Source organism: Capra hircus, chromosome 18 (genome assembly GCF_001704415.2).
Source record: "Capra hircus breed San Clemente chromosome 18, ASM170441v1, whole genome shotgun sequence".
Taxonomy (NCBI): Eukaryota; Metazoa; Chordata; class Mammalia; order Artiodactyla; family Bovidae; genus Capra; species Capra hircus.
The window spans coordinates 56,667,531-56,692,389 of NC_030825.1; the positions used below are offsets into that span (position 1 = coordinate 56,667,531).

The 24,859-nt window shown below is 50.7% G+C and overlaps 2 protein-coding genes across 5 annotated transcripts in view; one reads left to right on the top strand and one right to left on the bottom strand.

Moving 5' to 3' along the window:
• On the bottom strand, positions 1-4,173 carry HRC (histidine rich calcium binding protein). Of its 2 annotated transcripts, XM_005692705.3 has the most exons (6): positions 2,043-4,173; positions 1,897-1,967; positions 1,261-1,329; positions 927-981; positions 419-455; positions 1-236 (listed from the first exon to the last, which is right to left on the bottom strand). In XM_005692705.3, exons 1-6 carry the CDS (start codon positions 3,967-3,969, stop codon positions 200-202), a joined length of 2,196 nt encoding a protein of 731 aa, XP_005692762.2. In that variant the 5' UTR covers positions 3,970-4,173; the 3' UTR covers positions 1-199. The 2 variants fall into 2 exon arrangements, with proteins under 2 accessions (XP_005692762.2, XP_013827004.2); XM_013971550.2 differs by lacking the exon at positions 419-455.
• TRPM4 (transient receptor potential cation channel subfamily M member 4) overlaps positions 5,344-24,859 on the top strand; it is a 40,532-nt gene continuing 21,016 nt past the window's right edge. For all 3 annotated transcript variants that reach the window (XR_001919540.1, XM_018062764.1, XM_018062765.1), the window contains exons 1-12: positions 5,344-5,479; positions 5,798-5,865; positions 11,049-11,223; positions 11,490-11,670; positions 11,857-12,020; positions 12,177-12,360; positions 18,112-18,173; positions 18,308-18,499; positions 18,835-18,934; positions 21,700-21,812; positions 22,108-22,440; positions 22,604-22,735. Coding sequence is in view for 2 of the 3 variants with exons in the window: in XM_018062764.1 (XP_017918253.1) it covers positions 5,456-5,479; positions 5,798-5,865; positions 11,049-11,223; positions 11,490-11,670; positions 11,857-12,020; positions 12,177-12,360; positions 18,112-18,173; positions 18,308-18,499; positions 18,835-18,934; positions 21,700-21,812; positions 22,108-22,440; positions 22,604-22,735 (1,728 nt within the window). In the remaining variant the exon portion in view is untranslated. The remainder of the gene's footprint in view (positions 5,480-5,797; positions 5,866-11,048; positions 11,224-11,489; positions 11,671-11,856; positions 12,021-12,176; positions 12,361-18,111; positions 18,174-18,307; positions 18,500-18,834; positions 18,935-21,699; positions 21,813-22,107; positions 22,441-22,603; positions 22,736-24,859) is intronic.

The window sequence follows — 24,859 nt, forward strand, 5'->3', positions numbered from 1 at the left end:
CCGTGTTGACTGATTTATTTATCAGGACCTAGTAAACCAAACACCTCGAGGAGTTCAGGCCTCTTCTCCCTCAAACCCACGACCCCACGCCTGACAGTGAGGTCTCGGGGAGCACGTTTATTCAGAGAAATAAATATGGCTCGTGGAAAGGGTTTGGAGGGCCAAGGAGGTATGTCTGCGCCGCAGCCGCGAGGCTGGGTCAGGGTTCCGGAGTTTCCAGCATGTCTGCCAGGGCTCTGGAGAGAAGGACGCAGAGATTGGACAGTCGAAGTGTCCCTAGCTCACCCCAGGGCGCTTAGAGGTCCTTAACCTGCCCATTTCACCAAGGGGGAAATAGAATCCCAGAGTTGTCCAGTAATTCATAGCGGGACAGCACCTTTCTAAAGGAGCCCTCACACTTTCCCTTCCACATACTTACTGGTACAGGGACGAGGAGAAATAGTCGACGTAGCTTCCTGTGGGAGAGAAGAGGCTTGAGGGGTACATCACGGGTGAATATGGGGGTCACTTTTCACTCAGTCCAGGATCAGGACTAGCTCCGCCCCCCCTTTCTGGGTTCCTTCTCCCAAATTAATTCCTTCTTCCGGGACACCTTTGAAGGGCCCACTCCTTCCCCTCGGCTCTGGGTGTTCTCATGCTTCAGGAGCCCCATTCTTGCTTTGGCCCCACCCTCTCGGTTCTAGGCTCGCCCTTCAATCCTCTAGGCACTCCTAACCCCTTTAGTTTTGGCATCTCTCCCCAACCTTCCCTCGGTGCGGGCCCCACCCCTCAGTGCTCCTCCCATTCCTGTCAAAGATGCCCAGCCTCGGCCACGCCTCCCCACATGGCCACGCCCCACAGCCTTCCGGTCCCCTCCTCGAGTTGGCTCCGCCCCCTCTAGGCTCCGCCCTTTCACCGGGTTCCTCCTGGGCCCCGCCCATGCTCACCCGGTGAGCAGAGAGTTTCGCAGACCAGCGGGCAGAGATAGCAGAACTGACAGTGCTGGGGTTGAGGATACGGAGAGAGAGAGAGAGGTAGGAGGCGGTCAGGGGCGGGGTCAGGATGGGGCGTGGGCAGCACGAGGGCAGGAGACTAGCTGTGGAGACTAGCTAGGTGGAGCTTAAGGTCAGAGGTAGGACGGGGTTTGGAGTCCAGGCTACATCAAGAGTAAGGGGTTAGGTCGGTTTGAGGGCAGAGGGCAGGATTTGGGGCTGGGGGTGCTTAGCTGGTCCCGGGCCACCCTGAGCCTTGGAGGGTCTTTGGGTCTGGGAGAAGTCTCACCTGGCACTGGTCGCAATGCTCTCCCATGTTCTCCTCGTCACAGTGACAGTTCTCACATTCAGTGCATCGCTGGGGACCATGGGAGCCAGGTTAGACGGAGATGTTTAGGAGCCATCCACCAGTCCTCCGCCCTGCCGGCTGGACGTTTCCCCAACTTCTCAGCCTCCTCACCTCCAGCACTGAGCTCAGTTATCTTCCCCCAAACTGCTTTCCACCCTCTCATTTCCCCATTGCCAGGTGCCGCGACACCACCTTGTTACTGTGCGCTGGACGTTCGGGTAGTCTCTTCACCACCTTCCTCCCTGCTCACCGTCTCCAGTCCTGTCCCACCCCCCCCCACCCCCCCCCACCCCCCCCCCCCGCCCACCACCCCTGGCGATCTGCCCTGCCCCCTCCTCCCTGTCCTCGGGTCTGCAAGTGCAGCTCAGGCCTCACCCTCCCACTCTTGGACCATTGTCCCAGCCTCCTCCCCAGCCTCCTGGCCTCCAGTCTGCCCCCTTGGTGGCCCCAGAAGTGTCTTTGTTCACTCAGAACTGTCCCTGATTCTCCTTTGCTCACGACCCTCCCCAGGCACACCAGAGCCCTGGACCAAAGTCTAGAAACAGCTTGGTGGGTGGATCTGGGTTGCGGACATACATTGCAGAAGGAGCAGTACCCGCACAGGGACCCTGGCTGGTAGTTCCCATACTCCGGGGCATCCTGCTGACCTGTGGGGACAAGAGGGCAGCAGTGACCCAGGCTGACTCCGCTCCTCCCCACCCCCAACCAGTCAGATCACTTACCCTTGTCCTCGCCACTCTCTTCCTCACTGGAGGCACCTCCAGACACCTCCTTCCGGGTCAGCGGGTTGGGGATGATGGTGAAGGGGAGTTCATCTTCTTCGAGCCCCGCCTCCTCTTCATCTTCCTCCTGGTGGTCTTGGTTCAGTGGGACCCAAACCTCAGCTCTCTCTTCTCTCTTTTCCTCCTTCTCTTCCTCCTCCTCCTCTTCCTCCTCCTCCTGGCTCAGGCTGAGGCCATGCCCTTCCTCCTCGTCTTCCTCATCCTCCTGGTCATCCAGGCTGCCATGACGGGTGCCTTCTCCTCCCTCCTCTGAACCTTCGTTGGCTTCTTCACGGGAGCTGTGATCCTCTTCCTTCTCTTCCTCGTCCTCCTCAGAATCGCTCTCCTTTAAGTGGCTTCTATCCTTCACCCCCATGTGTTCTGGGGACCGGTGGCTCATCTCTTCCCTGATGGACCCTCTGTGGCCAGTGCCCTCATCTCTGTGGTCCTGCTGCCTGTGGCTGGGAGCCTGGTGGCCAAGCCTGGCAGAGATGTCCTCATCTTCCTCCTTGGGGACTCCATGGTGGTCATGGCCAGGGACTGCTGTTTTATAATCTTCCGGGAAGTCCTCCTCCTTAGCGCTCTTGTGGCCTTGGGGTTGGGGGCTTGCAACATGGTGGCTGAACTTGACTGTGATCTCGTCCTCTTCCTCCTCGTCTCCAAGGCCATGGTGGGTATGTCTGGGGCCCTGGTGCCAGTGCTCCGTGGACACATCCTCATCCTCATCTTCCTTGTTGCCACCATGATGGTGGTGATGTTCCTCTGAGTCATCGTCATCCTCCTCCTCCCCATGATCTCGGTGCCTGTGGACTTGATGTCTGTGCTCAGTGGAGACAATATCATCGTCATCTTCATCATCATCATCATCTTCTTCTTCTTCTTTGTGGCCCCCGTATCTGTGGCTGGGGCCATGGTGGTGATGTTCCTCTGAGTCATCGTCATCCTCCTCCTCCCCATGATCTTGGTGCCTGTGGACTTGATGTCTGTGCTCAGTGGAGACAATATCATCATCATCTTCATCATCTGCTTCTTCTTCGTGGCCCTGGTGTCTGTGGCTGGAGCTGTGATGGTGGGGATGTTCCTCTGAGACAGCCTCCTCCTCCTCCTCTTCCCCATGATCTCGGTGCCTGTGGACTTGATGTCTGCGCTCGGTGGAGACAGCATCATCGCCGTCATCGTCATCTTCGTGGCCCCCATGTCTGTGGCTGGGGCCATGGTCGCGGTCATGTTCCTCTGAGCCGTCTTTGTCCTCCTGCTCCCCGCGGTCCTGGCATCTGTGGACCTGCTGTCCATACTCAGTGGAGACATTCTCCTCTTCCTCGTCTTCATCTTCCTCTTCTCTGTGGCCTCGGTGGGCCTGCCTGACGACGTGATGATGGTGATGCTCACTGGACACAACTTCCTCCTCCTCCTCGTCTTGATGGCTCTGGCTCTCGTGGCTGGGGAAGTGGTCCCCGCGCTCAGCTGAATCATTTGCGTCTTCTTTTCTGTGGTGTCTGTGTCCGTGGGCCTGCTGAGCATGCTTGGGGTACTCCTCCTCGTCAGAGACGTTCTCATCTCCCACCTCGCGGCCTTGGTACCTATGGCCTTGGGATTCTCTGGAGACATCTTCGTCCTCTTCTCCGTGGTCTCCGTGGCCCCAGAAATGGTGCCCACTGTCTGTGGAAACATCCCTGTTCTCATCTCCATGGCCTCCGTGGCTGTGCGCGGGGTGGTCAGACTTGCCCGACACGTCCTCCGAGGGCCCCGAAGCTCCTGCATGGTCATCCCAGTTGCTGGGGCCGGGTCCAGCCCCTCTCAGCTGCTGGGTCATGGCGGGGGGGAGGAGCAGGCTGGCCACTGTGGCCCAGAGGACAGAAGTGTGCAGCCATGGCCCGCAGAGGCCCATGGGGACAGACAGGCAGCGGAGCTGCTCCCAGGGCTGGCTCCCACTGCGACTGTGGCTGCGAGGATGGATGTTGGGCTCCTTGTCCCTTTGGGGCTCCTTCCCTTTCTGGCTCCGTGTGTTGTTCCTTTGCTGTGTCCCTCCCCGTCTCTGCCCTCTGGCCCTCACAGTCAGCCTCTGGACACCCCTCTGAGGCTGTCTTCAGAGTCCCCTGACCCCCCTCACAGGCCCTCCTTCCCACTTCCCAGCCAATAGGGTCTCTCTCCTCCCCTTTCTGTGGCTAAATTTACTCTGGGCCCTGAGTTATTCTGGGTCAGTCCCCTCCTGCCCCTCCCCTCCTGCACCTCCTCCTCTCAGCTGGGTAGGGGGTGAATGAAGGGGTCTCTCTTTGGCCAGGAGAGAGGAGTTGAGGGTCTCTGACTTTGGGCTGCCAACGCGTTCATGTTTGGCAGCTGCCAAGACAGTGGCTAGATTTTTAGTCGGCCAGTGTCGGGGAGCCTGGACCCCGGGGGAGGGGAGCAGGAGGGATGTATGTGAAGGGAGAGACCCCTGCCAAGGAAGGACTAGGGGGTTAGATTCCCGGGAGTTTCTGGCCAGAATGGGCTGCTCTGCTGAAATGGTGGATGCCAGCATGGAGGCCCTGGCGAGGGGTGAGAGGCATTCTGCTGCGGCACACATACCCGTGACCTCCTGTCCCTGGGACTCAGATCTGGGGGCAGGGGATGGGGCCAGGCCAGGGCTATAAATGTGGCGCAGCGGGGCGGGGGGCTCAGGTTACCCGGGCGGCCACAGCTGTCCCTGTCAGAGAGCTGGCAGGGGACACACCGCCCTGCCCGTTCGCCTACCCACACCTCCCACTGCTCACCCCAGCACTGCTGCTCAGCTCTTTGGGGCCCCAGCCTTCTTCACGGGTCTCCCTCTCTCCACCGTTGTTTCTTCACCTGCTCTCTCAGGACCCCTATCCCCCATCCTGAGGATTCCGTCCCCTTCTTCTCACTCTTGAGTGTGTCTGTGTGCACACTATCCCCCCTATCCGAGCCTTTCTCACTGTCTCTTTGGGTCACTGTAGCCCTCCACCCATCCAATTTTCTGCCCCCACCTAAGTCTTTGTGTCCCCCCCAACACTTTGTCAGTGTGGTCAGTGGACCCTCCCCCTCATCGCTGGCATTTCCTCTCTGCGCCCCGTCCTCCTCTCTCTGACCTCTGCCCCCCTCTCTTGGACTCTGTCTCTCACTCTCTGGGTCCCCGATCTCCTCTCTCTGGTCCCCGATCCCCTCTCTCTGGTCCCTGACCCCTCTCCCCGGGTCCTGTTCCAGCCTCGGCCCCGCCTCCCGCTCTACGCATCCCCTGTGCTCCCCGCCCCGCAGACCTGGTCCCGCCCCGGGCTGGGCGGGGAGGCGGCGGATCCGGTCTGTCCCGGGCGCGTCTAGAGCCCCGGGTTGGTGCAGGGGGTGCGGGCTGCCAGATAGGTCGCTGTGCCCGCGGCAGCATGGTGGGTGCGGAGAAGGAGCAGGTACAGCGTCGGACCCGGGTCTGAGGGAACAGGGAGCCTGGGCCGGGCCTCCTTGCTCGCAGGGAGGAGGGCGCTTGAGACCTGGATTCTTGGGTCAGACAAAGGAGGGGGCGGGGGGGATTACTGGAGGCCGGGACTCCTGGGTCCCCGGGGACGGATAGAAGGGGGGAGGCTGGGGGTGGGGGTCGAGTCTCCGGAATCCGGGAGAGGATGACGCTGGGGTCCTGGACTCCCGGATCTCCCGCTAGGGCGCGGGCGGGTCACTCTGTGTCCGCAGGACTGAGTTGGATCCCCTCATCCCTTGTTCCTGTCCCCCAGAGCTGGATTCCCAAGATCTTCAAGAAGAAGACGTGCACGACTTTCGTCGCTGACCCCACAGATTCGGGGTGAGGAGCTCGCCCAGGGGACAGACCCTCGAGCGTCCCGGGCCCGCTGAGCCCCGCACACCGCGCAAACCGCGCCCTTCGGGTCCTTTCGGTCCCCGGTCTTGTCACTGCGGACACTCCCAAGGGCGTTCCCCGGTGGCCCTGTGTATCGGGGAGGCCTTGGGTCAGTCTGCAAACATTTGCAACTTCCCGGCCTCGCGCTCAGGATCAGTGTTAAAGCCCCAGGGCAGGCTTCTGTTTCTTTCCTTCCCGGTTTCCCTTCTGGGTGTCTGCCTTCTGGTGTCACTTTCTCTTGTCTTTCTTTCTTGGCTGTTCCTGTCTCATTCATTCATCCCTTCCTTCATTCCTCCCAGACACTCTCACTCAGCACTTCCAAGGGGGAGCACTGTTTGCGAGAGTACAGACCCTTGCCACAGTTCACATTTGAACCGAGACACAAATTTCAACTGAGGCGCTAGGTGGCTTGCGGCAAATCATTTTACTCTTCTGGGCATTGTGCTCATCTATTATCTGGGCGTAAAAACAGGCTCTAGTTCCTGAAGCTATTGTGAGAATTAAACAAGTTAATGCTTGCGGTATTTCTGAAACAGCACTCAGTGCTTAGTAAGCCCTGGCAAATATGTGTGACTCCCACTGGAAGGTCGCAGTTACTAACTCGTGTGTGTAGACCCTGTGCTTGTGCTGGGTAAGCCGGGGTGAAGAGTGGCGGCTCTTAAGAGCTCCTGGCCTTCCGTGATGGTCTCTCAAGGGGGCTCTGGCTTTCTGGTGTCCCTAAGACCACCCTTGGGGTGTGGGAAATGTCAGTGTTCCTAATTTAAGGTGTGTTCTATTATGAATATATTCTATTAGTGCAGGATGACTTGAATGATGCATAAATATAAATACTGTTTGGGCGGTCGCTAGGAGTCGGACATGACTGAGCGACTTCCCTTTCACTTTTCACTTTCATGCATTGGAGAAGGAAATGGCAACCCACTCCAGTGTTCTTGCCTGGAGAATCCCAGGGACGGGGGAGCCTGGTGGGCTGCCGTCTCTGGGGTCGCACAGAGTTGGACATGACTGAAGCGACTTAGCAGCAGCAGCAGCAGCTCAGAAACTTCTACTGATGGGAAGGATGGTCAAGGAAGTTTAGAAACCTCTGGTCTGGTGAGAGGAAGATGATTCTAAGGCTAGGAAGTGAGAGCTGCGGAGAACACACCGCTGGTCCCCGGGGGAGCATCTGGTTAAGGCTGGGAGGGGACACAGGAAGAGGGGTCAGTGAGGGAACATTTGAAGGTGACAGAGTTGGAGTTTGACAGCTGAAGGTGAGCTGGATTCCAGGAGTGGGAACAGCAAGTATAAATTGCCCCCTGTTGACATTGTGGATTGAAGAAAGGGCAGAGTTCAGGGTGCCAGGGCCATCGGAGAGAGGAAACCAAGGAAGAGGGTGGGACCAGAAGTTACAGGGCCTCAAATGCCACCCTGAGGGGTTGGGGACCGGGTCTGGGTGTTCCAGGGAGCCCTGGAAGGGGCAGGGTCAGCTCTGGGTGTGGAACTCCCTGGGGGCCACGTGAAGATGAATGGGAGTTCAGGAAGCCGGGGGAAAAGGCTGGGCAAGGGTCAAGTGGGAGGAGAAGAGGCCCGAGGCAGGCCGGGGCTGTGGGGACACAGAGCGGAGGGGTCAGGGCAAAGATTCAGGGGGCAGGAGCCTGGGGGCCGACAGATTTGTGGAATGAGGGGTGAGGGGAGGATGGACCCAGACATCTGGGGCTTGGGAGCCCCAGAGATGGGAACCCAGGAGCATGAGAACCAAAGGCATGGCAGACCTGGGTCAGGGACTCAGGAAAGGTCTGCGACTTCCATCCTAGATTTGAGAAGGATTTGAGAAGTCCCAGCTATTCACTTTTCACTTTCATGCATTGGAGAAGGAAATGGCAACACACTCCAGTGCTCTTGCCTGGAGAATCCCAGGGACGGGGGAGCCTGGTGGGCTGCCGTCTCTGGGGTCACACAGAGTCAGACACGACTGAAGCGACTTAGCAGCAGCAGCTGTAGATGGTATTGGAAACTGTGGAAGTGGGATGGGCGTGGGAAGAAAGCGTAAAATCGGAGGATGTTGTGAATGGGTAATTCTATGACCCATCTCTCCACCCCCTCCCACCTCTCACCCACTGCCATGGAAGAGGGTTCCTTAAAAACGCATCTCTGAATGCTTCAAGACAGACATGCTACCTCAAGTCAGGACGGTGTCCAGCACACCCACTTACAATCTTCCCCCTGATGCTTCTTTTCTTCCCTGCCTGTCCCTCGGGAACGATGAGCTTGAGACCCATGTTGGGCAAGGGTCAAGTGGGAGGAGAAGAGGCCTGAGGCAGGCCAGGGCTGTGGGGACCCAGAGAGGAGGGGTCAGGGCAAAGATTCACGGGGCAAGAGCCTGGGGGCCTATGGATTTGTGGAATGAGGGGCAAGGGGAGGATGGGCCCAGACATCTGGTCTGGGGCTTGGGAGCCCCAGAGATGGGAACCCAGGCGCATGAGAACCAAGGGCATGGCAGACCTGGGTCAGGGACTCAGGAAAGGTCTGCGACTTCCATCCTAGATTTGAGAAGGATTTGAGAAGTCCCAGCTGTAGATGGTATTGGAAACTGTGGAAGTGGGATGGGCGTGGGAAGAAAGAGTAAAATCGGAGGATGTTGTGAATGGGTAATTCTATGACCCATCTCTCCACCCCTCTCCCACCTCTCACCCACTGCCATGGAAGAGGGTTCCTTAAAAACGCGTCTCTGAATGCTTCAAGACAGACATGCTACCTCAAGTCAGGACGGTGTCCAGCACACCCACTTACAATCTTCCCCCTGATGCTTCTTTCTCTCCCCTGCCTGGCCCTTGGGGACACTGAGCTTGAGGCCCATGTCGGGAAGGCATGTGGCCCTGGCTCTGGAACACCTGGACTCGAAGGAGGCACAGAGGAAGAGAAAGCCACAGATGAGGCCGGATGGGGCAGCCAGGGGGACGGGCATGCTCTGCCAAGGAAAAAGTTTTCTGGAATCAGAGCCTTTTAGCCATGACTGGTGTCGTTTAGTCAGAGTCAGACAAGACCTGAATAGAAACCATTGTATTTGGAGACGTGCAGGTAACCGCTGATTTTTTCATGCAGGTAAACCGCTGATTTTATCGGGGACACTTTCGGTTTTGGTGGCCACGCAGAGAAAGGGGTGGGTAGGAGATGAGACAGGCAGATGGGGTATCTGCCAGTGCTGTCCACTAGAGTTTTCTGGAATGATGAAACTGTTCTATAGTCACATCCAATATGGCACCCACTGGCCACACACATGTGGCTCCTGGTCACTTGAAATGTGGCCAGAGCAACTGTGGAACTGAATTTTTAATTGTATTTAATTTTATTTGACTACAAGGAGCGCTGTGTGGCTAGAGGCTATTGTACTGGAGAATTCAAGTTCTGGAACATTCGTTGAAAAAATTTTGCCAGGAAGGGCTCATGGGAAGTAGATGGACAGGAACGAAGGAGAGGGGCGCCCAGGGAAGGGATTGAGATGGGTGAAAGGATCAGGTGGGTAAACTGAGGCATGCCAGGACCCTGACGGTTGACTCAGAAAGGAGGAGAGGTGTGTCCCATAGTCCTCACTCTGCCCGAAGCTGGTATATTCAGTGTGGTTGCTTGATTCTTTTTGTTGTCTTTGCGCGTGTGTGTGTGTGTGTGTGTGTGTGTGTGCTAAGTCGCTTCAACCAGGTCTGACTCTCTGCAGCCGTATGGACTGTAGCCCGCTAGGTCCCTCTGTCCATCAGGTTCTCCAGGCAAGTATGCTGGAGCAGGTTGCCATGCTCTCCTTCAGGGGATCTTCCTGGCCCAGGGATTGAACCCTAGTCTCTTAACTTTTGTCCCTTGCCTCGGCTAGCAGGTTCTTTACCACTAGCGCCACCTGGGAAGCCCCTATTGTCTTTACAACTTTTGCTAAATCCCTGGACCACTCGTGCTATTCCTTCTAGAAAATTAGTCTGTTTAAGTTGGAGCTTACTCTGTTTACATTCCAGTATTCTTGCCTGGAGAATTCCGTAGACAGAGAAGCCTGGCAGGCTACAGTCCATGGGGTCGCAAAGAGTCGGACACGACTGAGCAACTATCACTGACTCACTGTTTACATAAATGCCGGTATCCCCTGGTATCTGAATCCCTTCTGGCATCAGGGACCAAAGAAATTTAGATACCTTTCCAAACCAATCCCTCACCTCTCAACCCTCGGTGCTTGCTCTTTTAAAACTCAGGTGCCAATCCCATGAAGTCACTAGGGATAATTGTATATTTATTTAGGGGGAAAATGTCTCATATATGATCACCATAAATGGAAAATCCATTCCATTTGCCACAAAGAGAAAGAAACAAGCCATTGAAGACAATTACAATAAAAACTAAGCCGAAGTATTTACTTTCTAAACGGATGCTGTTGCCAGCCTTTTTCTGAGCCCGAGGCCAACTTGTCTCTGTTATTAAAAAAAAAAAAATAGTAAAGAGTTAGGCATGACAAATATTCTAGCACTCAGCTGAGCCTCTCTCCTTGACAGTTATCAGGAGAGCTCAAAAAGGAATGATTTTCTCACTGTGCTATTCAAGGTTATTTAAAGCTCTGTGTGGAGTTCACGGAGACTGGATCTGGTATGCAGCCCCCATCTGAAGAAATGTTGTTATTTCATTGGCTCCTCACAGTTCTCTGAAGTAGGCTGTGCTATTATTGTCTCTTCATTTGAGTGGGAAATTGAGGCTCAGAGAGGTGAAGCTACTTGCTCAAAGTCACACAGCTGCCTTGACCTCTAGAACCTGCATGCTCTCTGAATCACTCTCTTGATTTCCCTTTTCATGCAAATATCATCTGTCTGGACTGGGGGCAGCAAGGTCACCCTGATGACCCCCAGCCCCTGAACTTTCCCACTTCAGGCCCTGAAGGCAACAGTGAGTGTCGGGCCCTGTACAGAGACCTCCCTGCCCAGGCTTGCTTGAGCCGCCGTGGCTTCCTGCTGGTGGGCGAGGTGACTGTGGTTGTTCTGCCCCAATCTCTCCCTACCAAGGAGGGGCAGTGCCAAGGTCAGCATGGACTGTGAGCGCCTCTGGGGGTGACACACAGAGATAGGGACGTTTCTGCAGGGTCGGTGCGAACACTCCTGGGGTTCATCCTCTTCTTTCCCCCCCAGGGGGACCTTGTGCCAGTGTGGGCATCCCCGGGGTGCCCACCCATCCGTGGCTGTGGAGGATGCATTCGGGGCAGCCGTGGTGACCGTATGGGACAGTGACTTGCACACCACGGAGAAGCCCACAGATGCCTTCGGGGACCTGGACTTCCTGGGTGCTGGCCGCAAGATCAGCAATGTGAGGCCAGCATGTCTGGGCAAGGCCGGGGTTGGCCAGTGGGACTGCGTGCCTCAGCGTCCCAGCTGAACACTGTGTCTCCCCATTTGCCCATCCTTGTCTTCACCTCTCCCGGATCTCTGTCCTCTCCACCCCCTCTGTCTTTTGTAAGTCTGTCCTCCTCTCTCTGGGTCTTTGTGCCCCCATCGCTGTGCTCCTCTCTCTGCATCTCTGTCCCTCTCTCTCTGTCCCCTCTCCCTGTGTCCCCTCCTCTCGTGTGTCCACAGTTCCTCCGGCTCTCGGACCGCACGGATCCAGCTACAGTTTATACTCTGGTCACCAAAGTCTGGGGCTTCCGGGCCCCGAACCTGGTGGTGTCAGTGCTGGGGGGGTCAGGGGGCCCCATCCTCCAGACCTGGCTGCAGGACCTGCTGCGACGCGGGCTGGTGCGGGCTGCCCAGAGCACAGGTGACTGAGGCGGGGTGGGGCTGTGCCTCCTGGCCCCCCCATCTCCCCCCATTTCCCTGGAACGCCTATTTCCCTCTCTGCCGTCTCTGTGTGGCTTTTGTCTCCCTCTCTGGTCTCTTTCTGTGTCTCTGCTTGCAGCCTGCGTTGTCCCTGGACCTCACCACTACTCTCTGTGTCCCTGTGTAGGGGCCTGGATTGTCACCGGAGGGCTGCACAAAGGCATCGGCCGGCATGTCGGTGCTGCTGTGCGGGACCACCAGACGGCCAGCACTGGGGGCAGCAAGGTGGTGGCCATGGGCGTGGTCCCCTGGGGCGTGGTGCGGAATAGAGACACCCTCACCAACCCCAAGGTGGGATTCAGGGTCTTGGGGTGGGGACCTGGATGGAGCCCTGGGTCTGAGTCGGGAGGGGGCTGGGGCTTAGAGTTAGGGGAGGGATGAGTGCCTAGTGTCTGTCCCTTTGGCCCTGATGGAGAGACCCCCTGGTCTGGCCACTTGTCCCCCCAGGGCTCGTTCCCCGCAAGGTACCGGTGGCGCGGAGACCCGGAGGATGGGGTCCAGTTCCCTCTCGACTACAACTACTCAGCCTTCTTCCTGGTGGACGACGGCACACACGGCCGCCTGGGAGGCGAGAACCGCTTCCGCTTGGGCTTCGAGTCCTACCTGGCGCAACAGAAGACGGGAGTGGGAGGTGAGTGGCTTCCTCCACTGGGGATTCACTGCTCAGGATCCCAGTGATCCCCTCTGGTTGCAATCTGGGTACTGTGGCCAGGGGGAGTTTCCTGTGGTCAAGGGACTTCTCCCATCACTTGCTGTGTTTAAAAAAATCCTTTATCTTGAAATCTGCAATACACAAAGGTGGACAGCTTGATGCGTTTTTAACAAACTGAACCCACTTAGGCAACCAGGACCCAGATCAAGAAACAGAATAATACCACCCCTCAGAAGCCTTCTCCTAACCACACCCAAAGGCCACTTCATCGTGTTTGTCAGAGCGTCGGGTAGTTCTGAACCTGTTTCATGTGACTAGAATCATACCATCCTCACGTCTTAAATTCTCGCTTCTCATAGTCAATGTGAGATTCATCCATATCATTGCATGAATTGTAGTTTGTGATTAACCCATGGATCAGAGAAGGAAAAAAAAAAGAAGCTAGGTACTATTTTGAACCGAGTGATGGTTATGTCATGACATACCAACATGTTTGGGGGTGCAGCTAATGCTTGGGCTTCCCTGGTAGCTCAGCTGGTAAAGAATCCGCCTGCAATGCAGGAGACCCAGATTTGATTCCTGGGTCGGGAAGATCCCCTGGAGAAGGGATAGGCTACCCACGCCAGTATTCTTGGGCTTCCCTGGTGGCTCAGACCGTAGAGTCCTCCTGCGATGTGGGAGACCTGGGTTCGACCCTTGGGTTAGGAAGATCCCCTGGAGGAGGGCATGGCAACCCACTCCAATATTCTTGCCTGGAGAATCCCATGGACAGAGGAGCCTGGTGGGCTAACAGTCCACGGGGTCACAAAGAGTCGGACACGGCTAAGCGACTAAGCATAGCACAGCACAATGCAATACCTAAAGGGAAACCTGTAGACTTAAATGTGTATATAATAAAGAAAAGAAAAGGCAGGTTGAACATCAACGATTTGTCTCCAATTTTAAAAAATCCTAGAAACAGAAGAGCAAGACACAGCTAGAGGCAGTAGAAGCAGTGAACTAATACAGACAAGAGCATAATCACTAAAACAGGAACAAACGTCCAGTGTAGAAAATCAACTGAACAGAAAGCTGCTTCTTTATAAACGTTTCTTATGTTTTAAAAGGTGTCCACCTAATTCTTGAAATTTAATTAGTTTGGGGGCAATTTTAATCTTATTTTTATCATTTTATTTTATTTTTGGTTGACAAACCATTTTATTTTTCTTCCCACTCACAGAACACACCCTCTCAGAAGAGACAACTCAAAGTTCCTTCCAGCCACTACTCCTTGATCAAAGTCAAAGTATCCAGGGCATACACACTAGTTTATCGGGCCCAGTGGGTCCAGAGTCTGACTCACACATGTAGGGTTTTTTTTTATATAATTAATTTTTATTGGAATATAGCTGATTTACGATGCTGTGTTCCTTTCTGCTGTACAGCAAAGTGACTCAGATATCCATGATTTTTTAGATTCTGTTCCCATATAGATCATTACAGAGTGTTGAGTAGAGTTCTTATTAGTTATCTATTTTATACATAGTAGGTTTTATACATAATGGGCTTTGCTGGTGCCTCAGATGGCAAAGAATCTGCCTGCAATGCAGGAAACCTGGGTTCGATCCCTGGGTTAGGAAGAGCCCCCTGGAGAAGGGAATGGCTACCTATTCCAGGTTTCTTGCCTGGAGAATCCCATAGACAGAGAAGCCTGGCAGGCTATAGTCTATGGGGCCTCAAAGAGTCAGATATGCTGAACGACTAACACTTTCACTTTTTGTACCTAATGTGATATGTTAATTCCAATCTCCCAACTTATCCCCCCTGCCCTGCTTTCCGCCTTGGTAACCATAAGTTTTTTTGCTGCATCGGTGACTCTGTTTTGTAAATAGTTTCATTTGTACCATTTTTTCAAATTCCACATATAAGCAATTATCATCTGATATTTGTCTTTTTCTGTCTGACTTCACTCAGGATGACAATCTCTAGGTCCATCCATGTTGCTGCAAATGACATTATTTCATTCTTTATTATGGCTGAGTAATGTTCCATTATATATAATATATATATTATAATTATATGTATACACGCATCACATCTTATATACATATACACATATATTTATACATATGTGCTGTTCTTAGTCCCTCAGTCATGTCCAATTCTTTGCAAGCCCATTGACTGTAGCCCACCAGGCTCCTCTGTCCATGGGATTCCCCAGGCAAGAATACTGGAGTGGGTTGCCGTGCCCTCCTCCAGGGGATGGTCCCAACCCAGGGTCGAACCCTGGTCTCCTGCATTCCAGGTGCAGTCTTTTGCCACTGAGCCGCCAGGGAAGCCCATATAGACACACACACACATATAAACATATACACATCTCATCTTCTTTATCAGTTCTCCATCGATAAACATTTAGGATGTTTCCATGTCTTGGCTATTGTAAATAGCGCTCAGTGAACGTTGGGGAACATGTATCTTTTCACATCATGGTTTTCTCCAAATATATGCCCAGGAGTGGGATTGTTGGATCATATGGTAGCTCTATTTTTAGTTTTTTAAGGGACATCCTTACTGTTCCCCGTAGTGGCTGCACCAATTCACGTTCACACCAACAACGTAGGAGGTTTCCCTTAACCTTATTTTTAAAATTATCTTTTCGGGGTGTAAACTGACTTTTTGGGATGGATAGGCATAGGTACAGAGATTCATGTGGCCATTTCCACAATCAGGACACAGACCAGTTCTGTTCCCATGAAGGCATTCCTTTGGTGCCCAGTCACTAATCTGTTTTCTATCACACTAGGCCTCTCTCTTCCAGAAGATAAATAAATGGAATATGATATATGACCTTTTGAAATTGCCTCCTTTCACTCAACATAATATTTTAATATTAATTTAATATTTTAATTAATCTTTTAAATTAATGTGTTTAATATGTGGCAACTTTAATATGTGTTTATTGGAGCTAATCAAACCATGAGAAGGTATGTAAGGAAATTCTTATCATTGCATGAGTTGTAGTTTGTAAATAACCCACAGGCCAAAGAAGAGGAAGAAAAAAATAAGTTAGAAAATTCCCTTTCCAGCTCCAGCCCCCTCTATTGGGGTAATCAGTGTTATATGGTTTGGGGTTTATCCTTTTATACCTTTCTCTATGTTTATAAAATCCTATGCGATTATATTTCCACCTCTATGGTCTTTCTCTCTTTTATACTATACATATACGTATCACTTTCTTACAACCATCCTTTTAGGTCCAAACTCCTTTATCTTACATCTCCTTCTAATGGTTGCATGATATTCCTTTATAATGTTTGTTCCATCTCTTATTTAAATTTTTCTCAATTGGATACTTAAACTGCTATCAGTGTTTGGCACTGCAAACAATGCTGAAAAAATATCTTTGTATAAATGTCCATAATTACATCCCAGTGTTTTATTTTAATTAAAAATTTATTTTTCCTGGCTGTGCCCCACCACTTGTGGGATCTTAGTTCCCCGACCAGGGAGGCAACTCAGGACTAATCACTGGACCACCAGGGAACTCCCAACATCCAGGTGTTTAAAATTCTATACAGTAGATCTTGAAAGTGAGATTGCTGTGTGTGTACTAATAGTCCTAAGTAACTTTCTCAAAATGTGTAGCAGTTTTCATTCACTCTCTCATCAAGAATGTGTGAGTTTCCTTTTCCGATCAGTCTTAACCAACTCTGGATATTCTTGCCTTAATTTTTCTTTTTTTTTGCCAACTTGATGGGTAGAAAGTGATGTATCACTTTAAAAATTTTTTAATTTAATTTTGGTTGTGCTGGGTCTTCATTGCTGCACTTGGGCTTTCTCTGGCTGCTGAGAGTGGGGTCTGCGCTCCCATTGCGATGCATAGGCTTCCCATCGCAGTGGCTTCTCTTGTTGAGAAGCCTGGGCTCAGCAGTTGTGGCACACGGACTTAGTTGCCCGCAGCATGTGGAATCTTCCTAGACCAGGGATTGAACCCATGTCCCCTGCATTGGCAAGCAGATTCTTAACCGCTGGACCACCAGAGAAGTCCTGACTTCACACTTTTAACTTGATGTTTTCTCTAACCATTATTAAAAGATAAAAACACATTTTGTTGGCTGATCAGATTTCTATTCAATATGAACGGAATATGAAATGTCTATTCATATTCTTTGCCCTTTTTGAATTGGATTATTTTACAAATCTTTTTATAAGAATTCTTTGTATCCTATTGATAGGAGAGCTTTAACTGTTAGATGTATTGTAAAATTTTTAAAAGATGCTTTAATTCTGGTGTCTACTTCCATAAAAATTTGATCATATTAATGTGGTTAGATATATTTGTTGTTCCTCTTATATATCCTTGGTTTCCCTTGGTCTTTTTAGAAAAGTCCATTCAACTCCAATGCTACACAAATATTCTAAGTCTTCTTTTTTAATATCGTATACTTTTATATTTAAACCTTAATCCATCTGGAAATGATCTTTACATATTTTGAGGCAGAGTCTACATTTCTTTCTTCCAAATGGGAAGCTGTATTTTCTTCATGACCATTTAATAAATAAGCTATATTTTCCCAGCTAAATTGAAATGTCACTTCAGTTATATATTCAGTTCCTTTATACACTGAACTATTTCTAAACCTTTTCCTCTTCTACTTCTCTATGTATTTATTCCTGTGCCAAAAACATATTTTGTTTACAGCAGTTCAAAGATGTTTAAATGTATATATCAGAGAAAGTTCCTCCTCACTGTCCTTTTTCAACAGTTTCTTAACTCTTCAATATTTATTCTTTCATATGAATTTTTTTTATTCTTTCATATGAATTTTAAAATTATTTTGTTCCATTAAAAAAGAACAGAGAAAAAACACTGCCAACCTCCTTCGAATTCCCTCTTTCCCCAAACTGCATTGAATTTATGTGTTACCTTTCCATTTATTCATACCTTGTCCTTAAATAAGGTTTTATCAATCTTATAAAAGTATCATAACTTTCTATACAAATTAATCCCTGGGTATTTTATCATTTTTGTGGAAATGTGGATAAGATACATATTCTTACTAGCTGGAAAAAAGTTTTTTATTTTTGTATATTTTTCTTGTATTAATCTACTTAACCAAATTCTCTTATTGGTATTTAGTTATTTTGAGTGGAGTCTCTAATTTTCTGAGAATGTAAATCATCTTTTCTTCAGATAAATACCTTTGTCTCTTCCAACTTAAAAAAAACACAAGTTTTCACTCCAGTTATTTCATTTTCTTGTATTATTGCATTAGCTCAAAACACCCAGATAAGTGTGACTAGTACTAATGTTGTCTCATTTCTTATTTTAATGGGAATAGAGTTAATAGAAAACTTTTATGAGTTTGCTATTGGGCTTTGATAAATATCTTTATTGTATTTGGATAGTCCTTCCTATTCCTTATTTCCTTCATTTTCTGTTTGAACTTTCATCCTCTCCTGGCTCCAGGTCAGTTAATCAGTCACAGGATTGACTCATGCCTCATTCAGGAACCCTGGAGTCCAGGTTCCCAGCCCTGTCCTCCCTTGAGAAGTTGAACACTACTGTCTTCAAGATCCGGCCCCTCCCAACACCCTCAAAGGCATGACAGTTCCCATGAGCCTCAGGACTGAGGATTTTAGGCAGAAGCCAGCGTTTGCCCCGGGGACTCCTGGGAAATGTGATTCTCTGCCATCCCCAGCAGAGGCTGATGGGAGCTGACCAAGCCTTCTGCTCTGTTCTCCCTGCAGGGACTGGCATTGACATCCCTGTCCTCCTCCTCCTCATTGATGGTGATGAGAAGATGTTGAAGGTATAGGCGCCCAAGAGGCCTGGGGGCTGTACTCCTGGGTCCCAAGCCCTGGAGGAGAAAAGGGCTGGGAATCTAGGCTCCAGGAAGGGTGAATGCTTTCCTTCCCTAACCTGCCTGCCCCTTTTATTCTGTAGCGGATAGAAAACGCCACCCAGGCTCAGCTCCCCTGCCTCCTGGTGGCTGGATCTGGGGGAGCTGCAGACTGCCTGGCAGAGATTCTGGAGGACACTCTGGCTCCAGGGAGTGGCGGGGGCAGGCGACGTGAACCCCGAGATCTGATTAAGCGTTTCTTCCCCAATGGGGACCCTGAGGTCCTGCAGGCCCAGGTAGGACACTGAGGGCCCAACTCTGGAACCCGAGATGGGAGAGAGCTGGGGACCTGGGTTCCTGACTCTTGAGATGTGGGGATGCTGAAGACTTGGAGTCCTGGATCCAAGGGAAGGGGAATGGGGACCCAGCCTCGTGGATATGAGGAAAGCCTGGGAACGTGGACTCCTGGGTCTGAGGGAGAAGAGGCCTGGGGGCCTGGACACCCCTAGGTTCTGGGAGTAAAGGGTGTTGGGCACCTAGACTGTGGGGCCCTGCAGGGGAATGTTCTCCTTTATCTCTGTGGACAACACCAGGGAGTTGGGTCGGGGTGGCAGAATTTGGTATTCTGCAGGTGGAGAGGATCATGACCCGGAAGGAGCTGCTGACAGTCTATTCAACTGATGATGGCCCTGAGGAATTTGAGACCATCGTTTTAAGGGCCCTTGTCAAGGGTAAGACTTGGAATCCCCCAGCCTCTGCTTCTGTCAGCTCAGCTTTGGACACTCTCCTGTCTTCGGCACTTTACCCATCCTCTCTAATAAGTTGTGCCGCTTTTTATCTCTTTCCTTTGGTCAGTGCCTTTTGGGGCTTTGCACGGTGCTATTGGACAGTTTTCCCAAGATACTTTCATTATGTTCCAACACTGCTTTCTTTCTGTTGCATCCGTCCACCCATCCTTTCATCCATCTAGCCAGCCATAGGTACGCTGATCTCTCTACCCATTATTCCCTTCATCCTTCCATTCCACCGTCTGTTCAACCATCCATCCATCTTGCCATCCACCCATCCATCTTTCGTCTATCCATCCATTTATCCTTTCATCCATCCATTTATCCTTTCATCCATCCATCCATTTATCCTTTCATCCATCCATCCATTTATCCTTTCATCCATCCATCTTACCCATCCATTCTTCCATCTATCCACCCACTCACCCTTTCTACCTTTCCTACATGCCCCTGATGTTTTAAGCCCTGAGGCGTGCTGGCATCAGAGATGAACCAGAGTGCCATCTTGCAGTGAGGGACTTCTGATATTCCACTAGAGGCATGAATGATGAAAACCAAGATAGGGAGCACAATGGCCATGTGGCAGAGGCTGATGATGGAGCTCCTTATTCATTCAGCCAAGACTAGCTTAGGCTTCAGAGATAAAAGCAGTTCCTACCAGGGCTGTTTGGACACATCTTAAGTAAAATTCAAGACAAAGACATGGGAGACGAACTGCTGTCAGAAAGGCGAGAAAAATTCAATTGGGAGGTGGGAGTTGAGCTGGGCCTTGAAGAGCCAGTAGAACCTGGAGTTAGTAAGATGGGGTGGTGGGATAAATAAGTGCTAAGGTGGATCCCCAGGGCTCTGCAGAGATGTGTGTGAGGAGGGTCATTTTGGTGTCAGAAGAGTTTTACGTGCAAAGCACTCACCTAGATAAAAAAAAAACTCCCAAGAGGCATAGTGTGAATTTTTAATGCGTTCTGAGCCCCAGGTCCCCACCCCAATTGCATCTACCATATTCTGTGGTGAGGTAGTTATTTTTGACTTTGGAATCAGATAAAACTAAAATTTGAATACCAGTGTGGCCCCCCTCTCTGCTGTGTGACTTTGAGAAAGAGACTTACCTTCTCTGAGCTTTAGTTTCTGTCTCTGAAAACATTGAGATAATACCTGGCAGGAGTGTTTTGAGCCTCAGCAGTGCCTGCCCCAGGGGAAGTCTGATAAATGGGAGCTCTCCTTAATATGATTCCATTTCTTGTGGGGACACATCCTTTAATAGAGGATGGCAGTGAGCAAATGCGATTCACTTCACAGAAGTTAACTCACCGGCCTCCTGGGAGAAAACACAGCCGCTCTTTAAGATGTGGTGTGAGGGGGTGGTGGTATAAGTCCGTGGCTTGCAGCAGGGCGAGTGATCACACTCTGCTGGCGAAACTGGAGGTGGCTGGACAGGCTCAGTGTTGGCAGAGTTGAAGGGATGGGGTTTCGGCAGGTGAAGAAGGAATGGGGGAAGGGGCCGGATGCTTCTTAGAGTCTAGGAATACCCAGGCCCCGGGCTGAGCGGGTAGCACACGTCCTTCTCCGATCCTGCTCTGATCCTTCACTCCTGCCTAGAAGGACTGTCTCCTCAGGTTGCAGATGAAGAAACGATGCTCAGAGAGTGGGGTAGTGACTTGGCCAAGGTCACACGCGGTTGACTGCACACTTTGGGATCAAAGTTTTAAAGGCCACTTGTTCTTCCTTGTTCTTTTGAATGGCCTCAGGGTCTCCTGGAGCCCTGCTAATGTTTGGATTTTTTTTTTTCCTGCTACGTGCTCCTCTTTCTTCTCACAAATACTCCCAAGTTGCAGGAAGCCAGAGTGACTCACGTTTGCTGTCATATCCTGTGCTTTCCTGCACCCAGGCTTTTGCTTGGGCTGCCCCTGCTGCCTCAGATTCTTTTCTCATTTTAGACACATACTTACAAATCCTGCTAGTCTTTCAAAAGCCCTTCCTCATTGTCCACCTCTAGGAGGCTCCCTTGGGTCTCTCCATACCTCTGACTGTAGCCTCCTCTGGCCTTAATCACATTCTACACCCACCTCCAAGGGGACTGATCACTCTAGGGTGTTTATGTGATTCTGAGACATATTTCCCCGGAAGGAGGTTCCTTCAGGGCAGAGCCTGCATCCAGTTTCTCTCTCCATCTCTCTCACTGCCTGGCCCATTGTTGTTGCTGCTGTTGAGTCGCTAAGTCATGTCTGACCCCATGGACTATAGTCCATGGACTATAGTCTGCGACCCCATGGACTATAGCCCACCAGGCTTCTCCATCCATGGAATTCCCCATAGACTGGAGTGGGTAGCCATTTCCTTCTCCAGGGGATCTTCCTGACCCTGGGATCTAACCCGGGTCTCCTGCATCACAGGCAGATTCTTTAGTCTGAGCCACCAGGGAAGCCCACCTGGCTCATAGCCTACCTCAATAAATGTAAAGTGAATATACATGATTCCTTTTCCTTTTCTTGGGGCCTCTAAACCATTGGTCTGTGTTCTGTCCCTGAGCTGAATGACTTTATGCTTGTAATAGCCTGGCTTCTTAAAGGCTCCAGACTCTGCCCAACAACACTCACTTTATACCGAGTTTAAATGTCGGGCATCTCAAGAAGAAGCAATACAGATGCTCGTCCTGTTCCCAGTCCCCCCCCCCTCTGACTTCATGCCCCCTCTCCCTGTCACCCTTTCAGCCTGTGGGAGCTCTGAAGCCTCAGCTTACCTGGATGAGTTGCGTTTGGCTGTGGCTTGGAACCGTGTGGACATTGCCCAGAGTGAACTCTTCCGGGGGGACATCCAATGGCGGGTGAGGGGTTGGGGCCTGGAGGTGGGGATCCTGACAAAAGGGATGCATTCTCCCCACTCCAACTCCTTTGACATCTGGCTCTGTCTTCCATTATGGCCTCTCCAGCCTTCTCTTAATTGTCCACCCGTCTCTGGTTGCCCGTCTGTCCCTATCTTATTTCCTCTCTCCCCATCCGTCCATCTGTCCATCACTCATGGTTCTGTACTCCCATCTCCTGTCCTTAATCTCTGACCTCACCTGGCCTTCTGCCCGTCTCTGTGCTCAACTCTTCCCCCATTCATTCGGCCCCCACCAGTCCTTCCACCTGGAGGCCTCCCTCATGGACGCCCTCCTGAACGACCGGCCGGAGTTCGTGCGCTTGCTTATCTCCCATGGCCTCAGCCTGGGCCACTTCCTGACCCCGGTGCGCCTGGCCCAGCTCTACAACGCAGCGCCCCCCAACTCACTTATCCGCAACCTTCTGGACCAAGTGTCACACGGTGGAAGCACCAAAGCCCCAGCCCTTAAACCCTCTGCGGAGCTACAGTTTCCTAAGGTGGGGCAGGTGCTGCGCATGCTACTGGGGAAGACGTGCGCGCCGACGTTCCCCGCTGGGGGCACCCGCCGGAGCGACAGCAGCAGAGAGAACGTAAGAAAGGAGGGTGGGAGTAGAGGGAGCACTGAGGGACCTGGGGGCGGGGCTCTGCCTGGAGGCGGTGTGATCAGAGAGCTGGGTGTGGCTTGATGGCTGGGGCGGAGTCAGGAAGAGTCTGGGGCGGAGCCAACCCTCATCGCGCCTTTCCCGTCTGCAGTCGTTTATGCTGTCAGACAAGGCTGCCTCGGAACTGATGGAAGCTGTCCCCGGGCAGGCCCCCTGGAGCGACCTGCTCCTCTGGGCACTGCTGCTCAACAGGGCTCAGATGGCCTTGTACTTCTGGGAGATGGTGAGTGCTGACTTGACCTGTGATTCTACTCTCTCCTACATTCCTGCCCTTTATTTCTACCGGATTCCAGTGCTTGAGCAGGAAGGTTCTGGTACCCCCCACTCCCCTCTCATTCTTCTTCTTCTTCTTCTTTTTTTAAGTGTTACTGATTTATTTTTAATTTTGCCCATACTCTGCAGCATGTGAGATCCTAGTTCCCGGACCGGGGATCAAACCCTTATGCCCGCCCACCCCCGCGTTGGAAGAAGGAATCTTAATTAACCGCTGGATGCTGGGGAGGTCCCCCTCCATTCTTGATATATGACTCTGAGTGCTGCTTCTTTCTCCTGCCTCTCCCATTATGCATTTCTTGTAACTCTATTCTTCCATTCTCCATGTTTACCCCATTCATGCATATGCATCGGGGCTTCTCCCAGGTGGTTTAGCAGTAAAGAATCTGCCTGAAATGCAGGAGATTGCGGGTTGGATACCTGGGTAGGGAAGATCCCCCAGAAGAAAATGTCAACCCACTCCTGTATTCTTGTCTGGGAAATCCCACGGATGCAAGAGCCTGGCAGGCTACAGTCCACAGGGTCGCAAAAAACTGGACATGTCTTAGCGACTAACAACAACAACAGCGCATGTGCCTCAATCTCGTCCTTCCAGATAGTTGCCTCTGCGAGGAAGATAGATGTTATCTGAAGACGATGGGCCGTCATTTCATCTTAATTGTTCTTGCAGTTTAGATGCGTTGCTGCAGTTGCAATGCAAGAAGCAGACAAAACTAGAGGCAAGGGCTCCGCACGGGAAAGTAAAGCTGGGATCCTTCAGGCAGCCAAGATGGGGGCCTGGGCTAAAGCTGAGGTGTTGGGACACATCTGAGAAGTTTAAAAACAAGGTCATGGAATTCAAGTAGGATCAGAGATAGACCTTATTTTTGTGTCAAAGAAGTACCGTGACAGGAGTTCTTCAACTTTGGATTGTTATCTGGTCATCAGCTAAATATAGATTTTTTAAAAAATTGAGATAAAGGCTCAGCAGTGTTACAGCATGTGTTAGAATACTCTTCCTTTTAAAGGTTGAATACTATTCTATTATATGGGTATACTATATTTTCTGTATCTGTTTATCTGCTCTGGATTGTTTTGACCTTTTGACTATCATGGAAAATACGGCTATGGTTGGTGTTTGAACATCTATTTGCGTCTTTGCTTTCAATTATTTTGAGTACATATCTGAGAGTGGAATTGCTGGACCATCTAGGTTTCGTTTTTTGAGGAACCGACATTCTGTTTTCCACGATGGTGTTACCCTTTAAAGTTCTACCAGCAAGGCACAGTTGTTCTAATTTCTCCACATCTTCACCATCACTTGTTACTTGCTTTTCCCTTCCCCCTTTTTTTCCTTCCTTCCTTCTTCTCTTTCTTTTTTATAATTGTCATTCTAATGGGTGTGAAATGGTACCTCACTGTGGTTTTGATTTGCATTTTCTTGACGATTGATGAAGTTGAGCATCTTTTCATGTGATTCTCGGTGATCTATATATTTTTGGAGAAATGTCTATTCAAATCTTTGCCCATTTTTAAATTGGGTTGTCAGTCATTTTTGTTGATGAGTTTAAAGAATTCTTTATATGTTCTGGGTATTAATCCTTTATTAGATATATGATTTGCAAATACATTCTCCCTTTCTGTGGGCAGTCTTTTTCTTCTAGTGAGAGTGTCCTTTGATGCACACAAGTTTTACATTTTGATGAAGTCCTATTTGTCCTTTTTATTTTTTTATTTCTTATGCTTTAGGTGGCATATCTAAGTAACCATTGCCAAATACAAGGTCATAAAGTTTTATCCCTATGTTTCTAAGAGTTTTATGGTTTTGTAACTATCATGTATAATTATTTGATCTTACATGAGTCACTTCTGTCTTGCTGATTTTAAAATTCTCTCTTTGTGTTTGGCTTTCAGCAAGTTGGTTATAATGTTTCTTAGTGTGAATCTCTTTGAACTTAGCCTACTTGGATTTCTTCACCTTCTTGGATGTATAGATTCGTGTATTTCATCAGATGTGGGAAGTTTCAGTCTGTTATATCTTCAGATAGCCTTTCTGTCTCTTTCTCTCTGTCCTCTCCTTTTGGGGTTCCCGTTA